The sequence below is a fragment of the Pseudopipra pipra genome, unplaced genomic scaffold (assembly GCF_036250125.1).
Source record: "Pseudopipra pipra isolate bDixPip1 unplaced genomic scaffold, bDixPip1.hap1 HAP1_SCAFFOLD_626, whole genome shotgun sequence".
In the NCBI taxonomy this organism is placed as follows: Eukaryota; Metazoa; Chordata; class Aves; order Passeriformes; family Pipridae; genus Pseudopipra; species Pseudopipra pipra.
This window is the reverse complement of record NW_026991115.1, coordinates 3,603-18,776: the sequence shown is the minus strand read 5'-3', so window position 1 is coordinate 18,776 and position 15,174 is coordinate 3,603. Positions and strand designations below refer to the sequence as shown.

Here is a 15,174-nt window from a genome sequence, read left to right as displayed (position 1 = left end):
CTGGGTGACAAGGTGGGGTTGGGTCACACGTTGGACTCGATGATCTCAGAGGTCTTTCCAACCTTTCTCTGTGGTTCTGTTCTACAATATGACAACTGGGGACGAAGAGTGGCATAAACAGTTTTCTTTGTAACTGCATAAAATAAGGCAATTTTAATCATAGTATTAATCTTGTAGCACATTAGCCTTAATAATTTGTGTCAAAATGACACAAATGTCCTGCACAGGGCCAGGAGTTGGACTAGATGAGCCTGATGAATCCCTTCTAACTCAGCCTATTCTATGAAAGTTCAGTGGTTTACAGCTGTTACAGTAAGTGCTATATACAATTTGGACAGGTAAAAATAACTCTATACACAGACAGATACTGCAAAACTGCAATGTGAAATTCTGCATTAGCTTCATTAAAAATACTTGCACCCAATACAAATTTTACATTGCTTTGGTTTTTAACTTCTTAACTCAGACTCTCCAGCACTTTAGAGGTCCTAGGCATATAAGAATATCACCATTCTTTAACAACATTTAAGTTTATTAAAATGCTTTGTTTAATGAATTAAAACAGAGCCTGTGGTATTTCAGATTATGCTGCCCAGAAAGGGGTCTTTTCAATGTTCTATAATCCATACATTTTGAACACATGAAACATCACAAAATAAAACATATGCACATATACTTTCAAAGACATTCAATATGAATACTGTATCTATAGTGCTTCACATTATACACCACTGATCTACCATCATGGAGGAGATCAAACATTTGAGATCGAGTCACACAGTACTGAGGAAAGCAAGTGGCTTCTTCAATACTGGAGTTGTTTTAATCTAAAAAGGAAAAAGAAAAAGGAAAAGGTCACTCTGAACAGTAACATGCAACATTAAGAACATCTCATTACTTGAGCAGTCTCTTAAATCTTAGTTTAAGAGAGAGATCTGAGTATATGAGATAAAAACATTTTCTCAGTGATGTGAGACATGCAGATGTGAAGATTTCCAAGACTACTGCCTGTACAAAGAAGTCTGTTCTGTGCAAAATGCATAAACCCATATTTTAGCTATTCAGAAATCCAAGCAGTAGTTTGTTTTTTAATAAGAAAACACCAGGACATAACTGACTCTCAGTTGCAAAGGAATGGAAGGCACAGTCCATTCAAGTGCCAGTCTTCCCACTGGCACACGTCCATTCCACTGCACCCCTCGACCCCAACCACTTTGCCATGAGGTCAGATGGATCTATTTGAATTGAATCTTAGCAGACAACATTGCTTTCAATGTTTCCAGGTAAAGAGAAGTAGATAAAGTTATAAAAATATGAATCCCTACCTGCACTTGTTCAATTTGTAATTCCAATTCAAAATCCCATCCAAAAATATCAGTCATCTTTAATGACAATGTCCATTAACTAACAGGGCTCTGTATTAAGTGCCCTTTACCTTAAGAGGCCTCTATCCTAAAACTAATTACCCTGTAGATTAGGATGTCTAACATATGTAATTTTTCCTCACCAAAGTGAGCAGCATTAAACAACTAATAAATTGATGTTTTAGTTACTCACTGCAAAATTTTCAAGTGTTTAAGTAACCTTTCTGTTTACCTTCTTAGAAGTTCTTTGGGTGACAAGCCTGTGGTATCCATATCACTGAGGCTGTCACTGCTCTCTGTAGTATCTGAGCTGCTGTCTTTTTCTGATTTTTTATTCTTGTGTTTTCCTTTGTTTTTCTGCTTCTTATGTTTCTTTTTCTGTAAAAAGAAGAGAAATAGTCCCTTTATTTCCTTGTGAAAGACTTGGATTTTTCTGGATGTCAACAACAGAAAAAAGTTTGACCAAAACAGAACAATTACCAATGACTCTTTTCCACTACTCAGACTGAGCTAAAGAAAATATAAACCAAGACCCTTCATTTCATCTAAGCACTCAACTCCCTCTAAAACAGAAGTTTCATTACTATTATTTGTATATAAACCAAGAATTATAATGCAGTTCCCAGAACATATCTGGCACCTCCAGCACACAACATTAACCCACCCACAGTACTGTGTCTGTAGCCACGTTGTATGTATGGAAAAAGCAGCACCATAGTGGGATAACTTCCTGGTTTCAAAACACCCAAGAAATTCTGTTGCTTAAATTCTAGTCCCAGTATATGTATTTCCTGCAACCTGGCATAAATAATAATAAAATTCTGACTGGCAGATCAAAGAATCAACAGACTGTTTATTTAAATAAAATACCTTTTCTTTTTTGCGTTTATGTTCTTTCTTTGTCTTGTGTTTCTCTCTTGTTTTCCTATGCTTTTCTTTCCTACTAGGCCCAGGAAAGCTTGCTGGCACCACTGTTTGCTGTTGCCAAGCACCTAAAACACAAAGCAAATGAATGAACAGTTAAAAGAAGGACAAAAAAAGTAATTTGATTATTACATTCTGTATTACTTTTAACCTAACAGGATAGTTAAAACAAACAAACAAAACTCCTAAGCTTTAAAATGGAAATGAAATGTCTAAAAATCCTAACTGCAACATCCCTGTTGTAATTAAATGCCTTTGTGTTTAAATTGTGTCATTAAATGTGCAGAATTTACACTCTAAAAGCTCACAGAACCTACCAGAAGAAAAAGCTGGAGGCAACTTTGGTCCAAATTCCTCTGCTGCATCCAGTTCCTGCTTTGAAGCAGACAACGAGGAAGTGCCAGGATCAGCTGCAGCAGCCACACTCTCTATGAAAAAAGCCAAAGAATTCTATACTTGAAAGGAAAATAAGAAAACACTTTTTCTAGGAAGTGTAGAAGAAAGCTAAAGGAGGCTTTCTAAAAATCTTTAAGAAAGCAATCCTGTACCTCTATGGATGCTCTGGCCAACTGGACAGTTGGAATTCTGAAACATGTCAATGTACTGTGGGGTTTTTTTCTCCTTTAAATCAAAGTTTGCCTTTCACACTACACAATTATTAATTAATCAGTGCATTTGTTTGCTTTTATTTTTTAATGCAGAAATATTTTTCCATTACTTAGAATGAATAAAAAACTCCACGAGATGCATAAAGTTAATAAAGGCTAAAAGTTAAATGTTAATAGAACCAATTGTGACAGGAAGTGAACAAAGTATTTCCATTTTAAGTATCCTCTAGCACTAGATGTTTTCTTCCCCCTCACTGTTTAACAAGCATATTCCACAGGGCACTTTGCTTGTAAAATCTACACAAGACAAATGGCAACATCAATAACACTATAACATGCAAGGCCTTATTCAGTGCTGTATTATTCACATTTTCTACATGCCCAGCCCCACCAATTCCAGATGATCTGCACAAGAGTGCAGTCCTAGAGCATGTGATTCATAAGTTAACCTTTTACAAGGTATTTATTTTATGCTGCATAAAAATGAACATCCATTAGGTACTACCTTGTACATTAGAGGAAGAACTGTCTGGTTTATCAACTTGCTTGGTGGTTTCTGACTCTGTTACTGAAGTCGTTGGTTGCTGTTCCTCATCACTCTCTTCTTCAGAGGAAGATGATTTTTCATCTGAGGAACTCACAAAGATGGCCTTAAATAAATCCATGGGTGGTCGTTTGCTTTCTTCTTCCTGATCCTTTCCTTTGTTAGCTCCCTGCTAAACAGCAAGAACAAACTGCATTTCAACACTAAAGAAAGTAACAACCTCTCTCTGGTAAGGAACAGGTATTTACAGATATTTACAGATATCACAATAGCTGTGGAATACACAACCTGAGGAACCAAAACAGTAAAGATGTGAAATGCTGCAAAACTAAGCAAGTCTCCTGTAAATGGGAGTGCAGATTGTGCTACACAGTTGAAAACAGAATTTGTAATATTTGGGGATCTAATTCACTATTTCAAACTTCAATTATATAATACTAAATTTAAGCAAAAGGAAAATATCACCTTCCTCCCCAGAATATGCACCCTCCTCCATTCTGCCTGTGAGCAGAGTGAGGGTGACTGAATTCAGTTCCCAGTCTGCTGAACGACATTTTTTCTCCTCTTAAGCTGCTACTTCAAATACAGTCAAACCTGCTGTCCTTGTAAGCTGTAAACATTTTACATCTCAGAGTTATAACCTCAAAATTCTTCAAAGTACAATCTCATGCTTCTGCTCTTGAGTTGGCTCTTGAGCAAACTGGTCTGTATTAAATCAATTCATGTATTATCCACTCTTATTTCTGGGTTGTCAAGGTTCAAACCTTGTAAACTCACCTCAGTGGGAAGAGTTTCACTTGGCCCACTTGCACATTTTTCTGCTGCTGGCACTGGTGGCTGCTGCTGAACATCAGCTTTTGATCTAGCAAGACTAATGAATTCACTGATAGAATCTTTTTTCTCCTTTTCTTTATCTGACATATCCCACCTTGAAGGTTTCTTTGGTTCTAAAACATCCAAAACATTCAAATCAGTTGCATGCCAAATTATCCTGCATTTCACTGTCTGTTTGATTTTAAATTACTCTGCTTCTTCAGCTTGACATTTTTTAAATCTTTCCAATGAATATTCGACCTATAAAAATCTTCTAGGTAAAAGAAATTAGCATTATATCACTAACTTCGGTTTTGACGTCACAGAAGTTTTCTTTCAATTTCTTTATTTAGGGTTTTTAATTAAAAAAAGTTTTGGGTTTTTTTAATTAAAAAAAGATGCCTTTTCTGTACTATTATCTGGTTTATAGCTAAATTAATAAAGTAACAACAAACTTACTGTTGAGGCTGTTATTCTCTTGGCTTTGTTTGTTTGTTGCTTGAGTTGCAGACGTGGTGGGCTCAGGGACAGTTAAGAAATTAAACACAGAATACTTGTCTCTTTTCACTTTCGGTAAACCAACTATGGAAGAACTAGAGGGAAATAAAAATGTTTGTTGGTTATTGCTTTCAACACACAGGAGGCCTCAAATTATCTACAATGAGCTGAAACACCTACAGCAGTCCCTCAAATGCATGCTGTTTTGTCAGAGGTTCCATGATGCAAATAAAAATATTGGCAGCTCTGTACCACATTATGACACAAGAAGAAAACACCAAGCCAGATTTTCCATCAGCAAAGGAAAAACTGAGGATTTTCCAATATAAAAACATAAATATCAGTTATCTTACTCAGGGTACGGATCACGAACGTTAAATCTTTTACACAGCAGCTTATCAGGGTGCCATTCAAACTTGTCTCTTGTGAGTTTGCCAAACATCTTCATCTTCACAGCAGTTTCCTTATCATCAAGATCATTCTGAAAAAGTCAAACATTTACAGCTGCTAAATAAGTCACAACTTACTGAACTATTACTGTTCTAAGACTTAAAAGAGACAGAAACACAATATTTAAGTGCCGTTTAACAAATCACTATTCTGCATGCAGTGAGTGTTTTCAAAAGGTGGGTGACACCTTTGGATGTCTGAATGTCTGAACACCAAAAGCTGGTTCAACAGAAGGGCAACAAACCAGTGACAAATCTACAGAAGGGTTTGAAAGAAGGAGAAAGTCAGGGTTGAGGCAGCAATTGCAGCTGCAGTGTATCCAGAAGAACAGCAGATACCTCTTGGTCTCGAGGAACTTCCACTTTGTCAACGTCATCTTCATACTTGGCCCGTGTGAACCTGGAGGAGAGGGTGGAACTGGAGGACCTGTAGAAGGCAGCTGCTCGGATGAACTCCTCCTGCTCCCTTCCCCGCTCCCATTCCGTCATATTTGGGTCTAAAAAACGCTCCAGTGCATCTGCTGTAAGGAGAGAAATGCCCAGCAGAGGTTACAGCTTATGAGCTCCAACACTGCTGAAACAGTAAGGTCATAAGCAAACATCCTTGCAAGTATTTAATGAGTATTTAGCTTAAGGACAGTATTCATCTCAACTGTGTTAATCCTTGATAAATGGAGGTAGTTTTTCAAGATGGCATTTGCCAAATGCAAAACAGATATTTCAAATAATTTTGCTTGCAAACCTGACTCCTTAGTCACTGCCCTCTAAGGAATGTTCAGAATACTTAATGTGTTTAAAAACAAAAAGTATAATGCAAAGATTTATCAAATAATTAAAACACACAACAGAGTTGACCAAGGAGTAAGCCTGGTTAGGCTTTGGTAACTTTAAGGGGCTTTCTGGTATATAAAGTGCCCACTGATAAATACAGAGTTTGGACACAGGTTTTTATATAAGCAATATAGACCCTGTTTACAGCAGCAGGTTCACTTCTCCCAGAAGGAAGAGGAAATAACACCAGCCAAGCAAACACTCTTACAGGAAAAGAGAACTTTAATCATTCCAGTTATTTAAATATTCCTGCACTTTCATCATTATTACTAAGGAGGTATTTACAGCCATAACAGAGTCATAACTGAGGGTACTCAATTTTACACAGGGAAAATCCCAGTCCTGAACAGAGGAACTTTGGGTTCAAAGCTCAAGTCATCTGTCCCACTGTGATAACCAGAGGAGGCTACTAACCAGGAAATGTTTTTTCATAGAATGAAAAGGACTATTTAAAAAAAGCCAAAAACCAAAATAACAACCCACAACTAAAATAACAAACCCAGGTTTTCTATCTGTCACTATATGCTTTCCTCCATGACATTCTGCTGGTGCCCATTTTCTTCTTCTCCAATGGCCCCTTTGTACTTAAAAATTTGAAAAACAAACCAACCACTTTTTGGTTTTTTTTTAATTTTAAGGCAATCTATATTCACAGGCTGCTGAGGAACTCCCTAGATCTGCTTCAGCTTTTTATGCCTTACAGAAAAATCACAGCACTGAAGAACTCACCTCAAGGCACTGTGGAATTCAGGAAGAGAACTCACAGTGGACATATAATGCATTGGAACCAAAAAAGGAAGGGGGGGGAAAAAAAAAGAAAATAATTAATCGAGAAATATTTTACCTTTTTCTCCTTGTTTAAGACTTTTCACAAAATTTTCATATCTTTTTTGTTTTTCTGGATTTCTTGCAAATGGTTTGAAGTCACTAGAACCAGCATTTGCCAACTGCCCTCCCAACAGCATTTGCCATTTGGGAGAAGCATCCTCTGGGGGGGCTGGTTGGAATCTGTTTTGTGGCTGCTGAGCCACTGGTTTTGCTTTCATTTGTTGCTCAGATGCTTGCTTCACTTCTTTGAGTCTTTCCCTGTCTTTCTCAGACAGATATTCCAAAACAGAAGGAGCTGGACCTAAAGTAGAAAAGAGCAGTAAAAGATAAACAGAAATGAGAAATTCCTAGAACTATTTCTTCCACCTTAGTGGAGGAAAAAGCCCTATCACTGTGGGTAAACATTCAGAGAAAATGCTCTTAAGCAGAAATAAAAAATAAAATTGCAGAGACGACAGATAAAAATTTGGCCACTATTACATCTTTTATGCTATTTACCACATATTTACATATAACTTTATGAAGTTCACTATTGTAGACACAAATGTGAGGCACAGCTACATATTTGAATGTTCAGTGAAACCTCATTTTACAGAAAAAATCCTCAGAGCCTCCTACATTCATAAAAGGCCACAGGAAAACCCAACCAAGCACAACAAAACACAATCCAACACATACTTTTTGGTTTTAAAATATTTAAGTAAATGAAAATACAGCCAGCTATGCCAACAATTCAAGTGCTGAGATGAAACCAAGCACTGGAATGGTATTGCAGCTATGGGAACTAGATTTGGTATGTTTATATTAGAAAATAAGTGCTCAAGGCCAGTTTTTACTGTTACACAAACACAAGCAAAGGTGTGGTCACAGATCTCAGCACCTTTTAGCCCAGTCTCTCCCAGCAGTTCCCTCCTCTGAGCTGCATCCAGAGCATGCCTGCCCTGCTGTGCTGGATCACTCCCGAGCTTCCCGCTGGATTCCTCCAATGCCTTCTGCAAATGGGAGTTTTCTTTGCCAGCTGCTATCACAGGTCGAAAGTAATGAACTGGTCTGTAATTTCGGGGTAGGTGAGGTGGTGGGTAAACCTTTGGGGCCACAGAACAAAAAATGCCACTCAGAGAGAGAGAGACGACTTTGTATTTAACACTTACGAACGTGCTTCAGAAAAAGGCGGCTCAGTCTAAAAATCCTCCACTTACATCCTAAAAATTCCTCCACTTCCATCCTAAAAATTCCTCCACTTCCATCCTAAAAATTCCTCCACTTACATCCTAAAAATTCCTCCACTTCCATCCTAAAAATTCCTCCACTTACATCCTAAAAATTCCTCAATTTACATCCTAAAAATTCCTCCACCTACATCCTAAAAATTCCTCCACTTACATCCTACAAATTCCTCCACTTACATCCTACAAATTCCTCCACTTACATCCTACAAATTCCTCCACTTACATCCTACAAATTCCTCCACTTACATCCTACAAATTCCTCCACTTACATCCTACAAATTCCTCCACTTACATCCTACAAATTCCTCCACTTACATCCTAAAAATTCCTCCACTTACATCCTAAAAATTCCTCCACTTACATCCTAAAAATTCCTCCACTTACATCCTAAAAATTCCTCCACTTACATCCTAAAAATTCCTCCACTTACATACTACAAGCTACCCATTCTTTTAAACCCAGTCAGTAAGCAGCATTGTAATACTCTGGGAACAAACATTGACAATATGTAATGAGTATGAAAGAAGAGGAAAACAAGCACATCAAGCAACAAAAAACTTAACAAGAGTCTTAATTTGCACTGCTTTTGTTTGAGAAAATGCTCTTGGTATTGCTTTTTTTTAGTTTTGGGGTTTTTTTTAAACTAAAGTCACTTGATTTAATCAATTACTGAGTACTGAGTACTTGTGTGCTTACTGTATTTTCCCCCATATTCTTCACTTAGGCTGTTACTTCAAAGGTTATCCCTGTGCTCCCTATACAGTCCAATTTCATACACCACACAAATATTCCTCCTTAGAAAGAGGACCATGTCATACAGTTCTGTCTGTCATCCTAATTTATGTGAATATATATGGCATAAATGATACAAACCTGAGAACAGGACTAACAAATAAACTTGTCACCAAAACAGCAAGGTGGGCAAAGCACGAGGCCTGATTTTTACAGAGAACTGAATGTTACAGGAGCAGAAGATGCAATTTTTTTATTTTGAAGTCAAATGAAACCATTCCCCCAACTTTATGGCAAATAACAGTACATAGTGTGGGAGGTATTTGTTCAAAGCCAGCACCACAGACAAAGTTTTAAATTCCTGAAGGAGTCTGACAGATTTTAGGTTTCTATTGAACAGCCCCCAATGCTATAATTTTGCTCACTCATCAGTCTTTACTGCTGATCAGAACACTCATTTCTAAGAACAGAAAAAACACAGAGCAGCAGTAAAGTCCACACAGCTCATATGACAATTTCTTGATGTTATTCTTAATACAAAAAATATCATTATTTGCTTACCTTGATTGGAATTGATGATTTTGATGCCAAGGAAAAACCATCCAAGATTTTGCCTATGTATTTAAATTCTCTTTCAGGCCCTACAAAGTGACCACAGAGTTGGTAAATATTTAAACATGTATGTTAGGCAAAAAGGTTTTTTTTTTTCTGAATATTTTCCATTTGTCATGATTTGTTACAGGACATAATTGTAGTTCTTTGTCTTCACTGCCTTTCATTTAAAATTAAGGGATTCTGGATTGGTATTATACAGCTAAAAAACCACTACCAGTGACTGCTGGGAGGTGAACATGGCTTGTAGTGAAGCCACTGTGAACAGCTCACACCATCAGTGTCATTAATGTGCACAATAAATGTGAGCAGACACTCCAGAAATCACTACAGTATTTCAAGCACTTAAAAGTTGGAGCAGAACCAAAGTGGTATCAAAATAAAACTTACAAAAATTATTTGAAATACAAAGGTACCACTAAAAAAAAAAAATTCTCTTTGCAATTATGGGGTCATATTTTGTAAACACTGCTCACAGTCACTTATTTCCTGCAGTGGGACTGAATTCTGCACCCCAGAAAGCAGCAGATGTTTTGACAATATCACTTGGGGGTTTAACCAACATTGGGTTTAGTGGAGGACTTCTGAAATTATTTCTGTATTTGGACACTAAAATACAGAAGGAAGACTAGTTGAAGTTTCAGGTATCAAGGCTGAAAACTAAAATATCTGGCAAATAGAGACTACATTATGCTATTTTTTCCCCCAAATTACACTAGGTGTTTAGATAGACCCAGAGTTCTCACTTTTTTTGGATTTATACTGCTTTGGTGCTGTCCAGCCATACAAGCCATCTCCAGGTTCCTCATCTTTTAGAACTGTATCATACTTTGACAGTGTGTCTGTTGCATAAATATCATCGTCTTCTTCCTCTAAAGCTCCCACACCAAAAGCCTAAAATACATTTTAAATACAAATGAAAGCTCAGAAATGTACAAATACTTTAAAGTCACATATCAGAACACACCCACATATATATCTACTCATCTGTATAAAATGTAGAGTATATATATACAGGAGGAGGGCAGCAGACTAATTCCACAAAATAACATTTGCAATCTGTCTAAGACCAGGTTAAGTTCTCAAAAGGGAAAGAAAAGATTGTCAGTTGGCATGGAAATTAAGCAAGGAGAATTCCCAGAAATGTAAACTGACCGTGCTTCTAGATAAGAACTACAAATAGCATGGAGCAACACAAAACCTCTCGAGCTAACAGATACAGCGTTACTGAAAGTAAAACAGACCAAAAAAATGTAAACTAAAAACATACCGAATATCAACTTTCTCTAACCAAAGTAACACAAGACTTTTCTCCATCCAGCTACTCAGAGTCAGGTATTTTGTATAGTTGTCTTTAGCAATATTGATAAGTGAAGGCATTTGAAAGTCCTAAGGATTTTTCCACACCTTCAAAACAAGTTTTAAAGAAATCCTACTGTCAAGCCACATTTAAGATTTCTTACAATAACCCTGCAATGACAAGGAGCTTTTCACTTAAAAAAACCCCAAAATTTATTTATATTTTACTGCACTAATAATAAAATGCATTAAAAATTGTCCTCACCTGACCTGTAATACCCAGTTTTCTTCCTTTACTATGTCTCAGATCCCCAAGTAAATTACTTGTCTCTTCAGAACCACCTGTGAAAAGATTCAGGTGTTCTCTTCCAGATACACCAAACAAAGCTTGTGAGGGATCCAAACCCTTATAGCCAAGTCCATGGACATTCTCTTTTGGAGTCAAATCAACAGGCATTACATCTTTTGGGGCAAAGGTCACATTCTCTGGCTGGTATTCATCCTCTTCCTCCTTGTACAAAATAAAAGTTTACAGGAGCAAATACGATTAAAAGTGCTGTATGTTGAGCTGTTACACCATTCAGTTAACATGAGCCTGGGAAAGTCTGCAATTCCTAAATTATATATGAACTACACCTGCTTAAGAAGAAATTTAGTTACACTAAAACCTTTCTTCACATTAAGCACAGTACGTATGAATGCTTTTAAGAAGACTTGAAACTACATTTTAAAATACTTTCAAACACATTAAAGAAGTTACAGGAGTTTTTTACTGTGTTAACACACATTCTTACATAAGTCAACAAACAACTTTTGCTTGTTTAATACCTCAGAACCCTCAGACAGTCCAGGTGGTAAGGCACAACCATATATTTTCACTGTAGGATCTGTAAGAGACATCAGAGCATCATATTAAATTAATAAAAGAAGGTTTTAAAATTAACTTTCTAATCTGTCTGTGAATGTTAACTTTCTACTAAGGAGCTCAGGAACTTCACTGAACTTACCAGGTTTCTGCCTGCATGGCTTTCTTTTGACTCGTGGTCCAATTCCTTGTCCTTCTTTCCAGCCCATTTTTCGTAACAGTTCAACCCCAACTGTTATTCTAAGAAGAAAACAAAAGGAAACAAACCCCCAAATTACTTCAAACAACACTTTTACTATTTATTGATCAACCAGGTACATATATAACATTTGAACTTGCTTTTATACCCCAGCTAAAATCAAATCTGAATGTATCAGCATTTTCACACACCCTGCATGCCAGTTGTAAATGTTTACCTGGAACAGGTCTGCACATTCAAAACACAAATCCAGGTGGAGGCCACTTAGGAAGTGCAACACTGCAGATCTTCCAGTCTCTTTTGCAGACTACTGTGGTCAAAAGTTACTTTTCTAACCAACACAACACTTCCAAGTAAAAGGAATTGTTTGGCTAATCTTTATGTAAATTCACTTACTTAGAGGGTCCTATTAAATCATCAAATGCAGTGGTTCCTGGAATGGCAGCAACTACTCCTGCAATCTGTCTGGCTTTCTCTTTTATTCTGTCTTTAGTTTTGGATGCAAAATCATCTGTGGTTGTAATATCTTTTGGTGCTATCCCAAATTCACTAAGATCCTGGAAAATACACACAAAATGCAAAAAGAAAATTAAACACCCCTCAAATTCCTACTTACTGTAATACTAAAGGAAAGGGATATGACCTCCATATTGGTTAATTTTCTTCAGTCATTTATACAGTTGTCTTTTGAATAACTTTGAATAGACATGTTTTAAACAGCTTTAGAAGTGTTTGCCTTTTCTGACAAAGTGAAAGGGTTGAGTTCTGGTTTTATTTTTTAATATTGACATTACAGGAGCTTCTTCAGTGAACCTATGAAACAGTCTTTATGACCTAGCACTATAACACTGCATGCAAGAAGTACTTTCAAAGTTACTTCAATTTTTGCTATTTAAGTTCTTCAGAAAACTTTACTGCCTGAAAAACCTGCTGTCATGAAAACTATTTACTAAAGTTTTTTATTCCTTTCCAAATTTACCTCTTCATCCATGAAGTCTTCTGGCCCAAGAATGGTTCTGTCTGCTCTCTTCTGCCGTGATGAGACAAAAGCTGAGGGTGTCCATCCTTTAAAGAAGGTAAATATTTAAGTAAGGTACTTAAGGCAGCACAGTATTTGAAAACAATTCAAACATTTCAACCTTACACCTTAAGGATACACCAAAGGAACATTTGTAAAATTGCAGTCCAAAAACTCAAGAGGAAATAACTTCAGCAACACTGTTCCAGCTATTTACAGTGTAAGGAACAGCAGGGGAAAACAAATGCTTAACAACAGTTAGTTTGTTTTCACTAACATCAAACTCAAGTACTCAATTTAATGCTTCCCAGAAGACAGAAAAACATCCAACCTTCCTTTGTGCCAACGGTGTTAAAGTAACCAGCAGAAAAGCCCCCAGTAAAGGCTCCGTGGAAACGCTGATATCGCCCCTTTGCATCTTTAACAGTCTGTTCTTGCAGAGGAACTGGCTTTTTAATTCGTTCACCTACAACCAAATACATCAGAGAATCAGACACAACACTGCATGAAGAAGAGACCCTCCACTCCCACCAGAAGCCATTTCTTCCTTGCAAGTAAGAACTGGATCAAACAGTGGCCACCCTGAAGCAGAAAGCATCAGTTTACATCTATTTCCACTCCACTGTAACTATTTGCATACACTGCTGATGCACACTGTTAAAGGAAAAGCACTGTGTTCACATCAAACCCCTGAACTCTGATAAAATTCCGAGAACAATGGTCTTTTCCTGTGAAAGGACACTTTTAGTTTTTAGGTACGTGAGACCCCTGAGAGGATTTCATCACTTCAGGAACTGCTTGAGAAATTACACACCAGATGTGTCCAAAACTGAAATGAACCACAAAAGCTACAGGCTTTGACATGAACCTTTTAAGCAGTATGTCTTGCATAAAGCGGCACAGACTTGGGACTCACAGCCATAGTTAGTCCTTGGACTAGTGAATATACGAATATATAAGGTGAATATACGAATATAAGTGTAGGACGATCACATTAGCATAACTGCGTGCACTTGAAGTGTTACACTTGACCTCTATTTTCTTCTCTTTTTTTGAGGCTTAAGGAAAGGACAGCACGAAAGGCTGGCCCCCAGCTCCACGCAGAGCAGGGACAGCCCAGCCCAGCCCCGCACAGCCGCTGTGGTGCCCGCCGGGCCTTTCCCCGCTCCGTCCCCAGGCCGAGCCAGACCTTTCTGCAGGCCAGCACGGCTGCCGCGGCAGGGGGAGGAAGAGGGAGCAGAGGGAGGAAGAGAAGGCAGGGGAGGCAGGGGAGGAAGGGGAGGCGGGTCTGCGCGGGGCCCACACGCCACAGCTCCCACAGCCAAGGCCGCAGGACCTCCGGCCGCGAACCGGCCCGGGCGGCGCGGGCCCTGCGGGACAGCAGCGCTTCCCGCGGAGTCGCTCCTCAGCGCTCGCCACAAGGCCTGGAGGGGCAGGGAGGGTCCTTACCCTCCTGCAGGGGCTGCAGCGCGGCTCCGTAGCTCACCAGGTCCTCCTCCTCCTCGCTGTCGCTGCCCGCCGCCATCTTGCCCGACGGTGGCCGCGCGGGGCACGGCGGCGTCACGGGCGGGGGGCGGAGCCACCGGCAACACCGGGAATCCCATCCCGGGAATCCCATCCCGGGAACACCGGGAACACCGGGAATCCCATCCCGGGAACACCGGGAATCCCATCCCGGGAACACCGGGAATCCCATCCCGGGAACACCGGGAACACCGGGAATCCCATCCCGGGAACACCGGGAACACCGGGAATCCCATCCCCGAGAACTCCAACCAGGGATTCCCATCCCCGGGAACCGCCTTCGGGAACCCCAGCCAGGGATCCCCATCCCCAGGATCCCCATCCGGGAACCCCAGCCAGGGATTCCCATCCGCGGGAATCCCATCGCCGGGACCGCCACCCCCGGCACCCCCCAACCCCGGGACCGCCACCGCCGGGATCCTCGTGCCCGGCACTCCTCTACTCCGGGACCGCCGGGATCCCCCAACCCTGGGGATTCCCATCCCCGAAACCCCTCAGCGCCCCGGAGCCGCCATCCTCGGGATCCTCAACGCCGGGAACTTCGACCCTGGGACCCCCATCCCCGGGAACCCCATCCCCGGCACCTCCGACCCTGGGACCGCCGGGACCCCCCAGCGCCCTGACACCGTCACCCTCGGGATCCCCATCCCCGGCACTCCCATCCCTGACACCGTCACCCTCGGGATCCCCATCCCCGTCTCCCATCCCTGACACCGTCACCTCGGGATCCCCATCCCCGTCTCCCATCCCTGACACCGTCACCTCGGGATCCCCATCCCCGGCACTCCCATCCCTGACACCGTCACCCTCGGGATCCCCATCCCCGGCACTCCCATC

The 15,174-nt window shown here is 40.0% G+C and overlaps 1 protein-coding gene across 2 annotated transcripts; it reads right to left on the bottom strand.

Annotated features, from left to right (window-relative positions):
• Positions 1 to 511: 511 nt before the first annotated feature.
• On the bottom strand, positions 512 to 14,716 carry LOC135408775 (G patch domain-containing protein 1-like). 2 transcript variants are annotated; one of them, XM_064643776.1, is made up of 20 exons: positions 14,263 to 14,716; positions 13,145 to 13,279; positions 12,775 to 12,860; positions 12,192 to 12,352; positions 11,739 to 11,836; positions 11,560 to 11,618; positions 10,997 to 11,242; positions 10,179 to 10,326; positions 9,382 to 9,461; positions 7,740 to 7,944; positions 6,876 to 7,160; positions 5,540 to 5,721; positions 5,105 to 5,232; positions 4,713 to 4,846; positions 4,218 to 4,387; positions 3,402 to 3,612; positions 2,606 to 2,716; positions 2,235 to 2,356; positions 1,597 to 1,742; positions 512 to 827 (listed from the first exon to the last, which is right to left on the bottom strand). In XM_064643776.1, exons 1-20 carry the CDS (start codon positions 14,699 to 14,701, stop codon positions 806 to 808), a joined length of 3,168 nt encoding a protein of 1,055 aa, XP_064499846.1. In that variant the 5' UTR covers positions 14,702 to 14,716; the 3' UTR covers positions 512 to 805. The 2 variants fall into 2 exon arrangements, with proteins under 2 accessions (XP_064499846.1, XP_064499847.1); XM_064643777.1 differs by having other exon boundaries at positions 3,402 to 3,609.
• Between the last annotated feature and the right edge of the window lie 458 nt (positions 14,717 to 15,174).